Genomic DNA, 1,236 nt, shown 5'->3' on the forward strand with positions numbered 1-1,236 from the left:
AGAGAGATGTATTTGTGGTTAACAAAGATTAATTTATATATTCATTTGATACATGTACAAGTTTTTTTTTATATATATTTATGAATTATTAATTGATTTAGTATTACCCTCCCAAGTCTGGATACAAAGCAGTCTATTAGCAAAATTAGCAAGTCTGTGAGCTAAGTAATTTCTTTGTCGAAGGTCGATCGAATGTTTTGTTAAACATAAAAAGTTAAATTAAGCTAAGGAAGTATTTATAAAATAAAAAAAAATTAAGTTTAATATATAGATAGTAAAATGAGATCAAGAAAAATTGATAAGAAGATTGAAATATTAATTAAAATTTCATGGGGTCAATCTCTCTCTGTGTTTATTTCCATGAAAATATATTATCATGCATTTTCATGCTTTATTTAGATTGAATTCTTAAAATTTTTTTATTAATATAAGTTGGTGTCTTATAAGTTTCCACTTTTTTAGATTGAATCTTGCATGTGCTAATATATATATATGTATGCATGTATGCATGTATGTATATGTATATGTATGTATACATTTTAATATTTTATTAATATCATATATATATATACAAAACCAAATGTTAAATGTGACGACGTCTGGCCTCTGTGGGGTGAACAGTACAGCCATTGTCACATATATTACACCCGAGATGCATCGGGAGGATGGGGTGAACAATACAGCCATTGTCACATATATTGCACCCGAGATGCACGGGGATGAGATTCTGCTGGAGGGGACAGATAATTCGGCCGGAGGCGTTCAAATCCATGACAGGTATTACTGTGATTTTTGCAAAATAGGGTTTAATGAACGCACGGAGTTTGCACGGCACCGCAGGTTTCACAGGAAAACTCGTTCCGGCGAGTACCGGAACGGGCCACCTCTCACCGACGGGATGATCATGAAGGATGGGAAGTACGGGTGCCAGTTCTGTCCCAAGGTGTTCGATAGGTTGACCAGTTATACCGGGCACGTAGGGATCCATTAAAGGCGCAACCTCAAACGCTCTTCCACTTCCATTGAAGCTGCTCCCATGGCTGCCAATACCTACTATGGAAAGGATTCAAGAGGAGCTAGGGTTAGACTTAGACCTAGAGCATATTCTAGGGTTGACAACTTAAGACATTTGAGCGAAATTTTAATGAGAGATGAAGAAGAAGAATTGGCTAACCTGAGACTTCTGAGTGAAGTTTCAGAGAGATGTATTTGTGGTTAACAAAGATTAATTTATAT

General features: G+C 35.4%; 1 protein-coding gene across 1 annotated transcript in view; it reads right to left on the minus strand.

The window, feature by feature from the left end:
* Window positions 1-583: 583 nt before the first annotated feature.
* The window catches only part of LOC116007866, a 2,724-nt gene continuing 2,071 nt past the window's right edge, over window positions 584-1,236 (minus strand). Inside the window, exon 7 of the mRNA XM_031248533.1 lies at window positions 584-1,040. Within this exon, the coding sequence (XP_031104393.1) occupies window positions 584-1,040 (457 nt within the window). The remainder of the gene's footprint in view (window positions 1,041-1,236) is intronic.

This window comes from Ipomoea triloba, chromosome 16, assembly GCF_003576645.1.
Source record: "Ipomoea triloba cultivar NCNSP0323 chromosome 16, ASM357664v1".
In the NCBI taxonomy this organism is placed as follows: domain Eukaryota; kingdom Viridiplantae; phylum Streptophyta; class Magnoliopsida; order Solanales; family Convolvulaceae; genus Ipomoea; species Ipomoea triloba.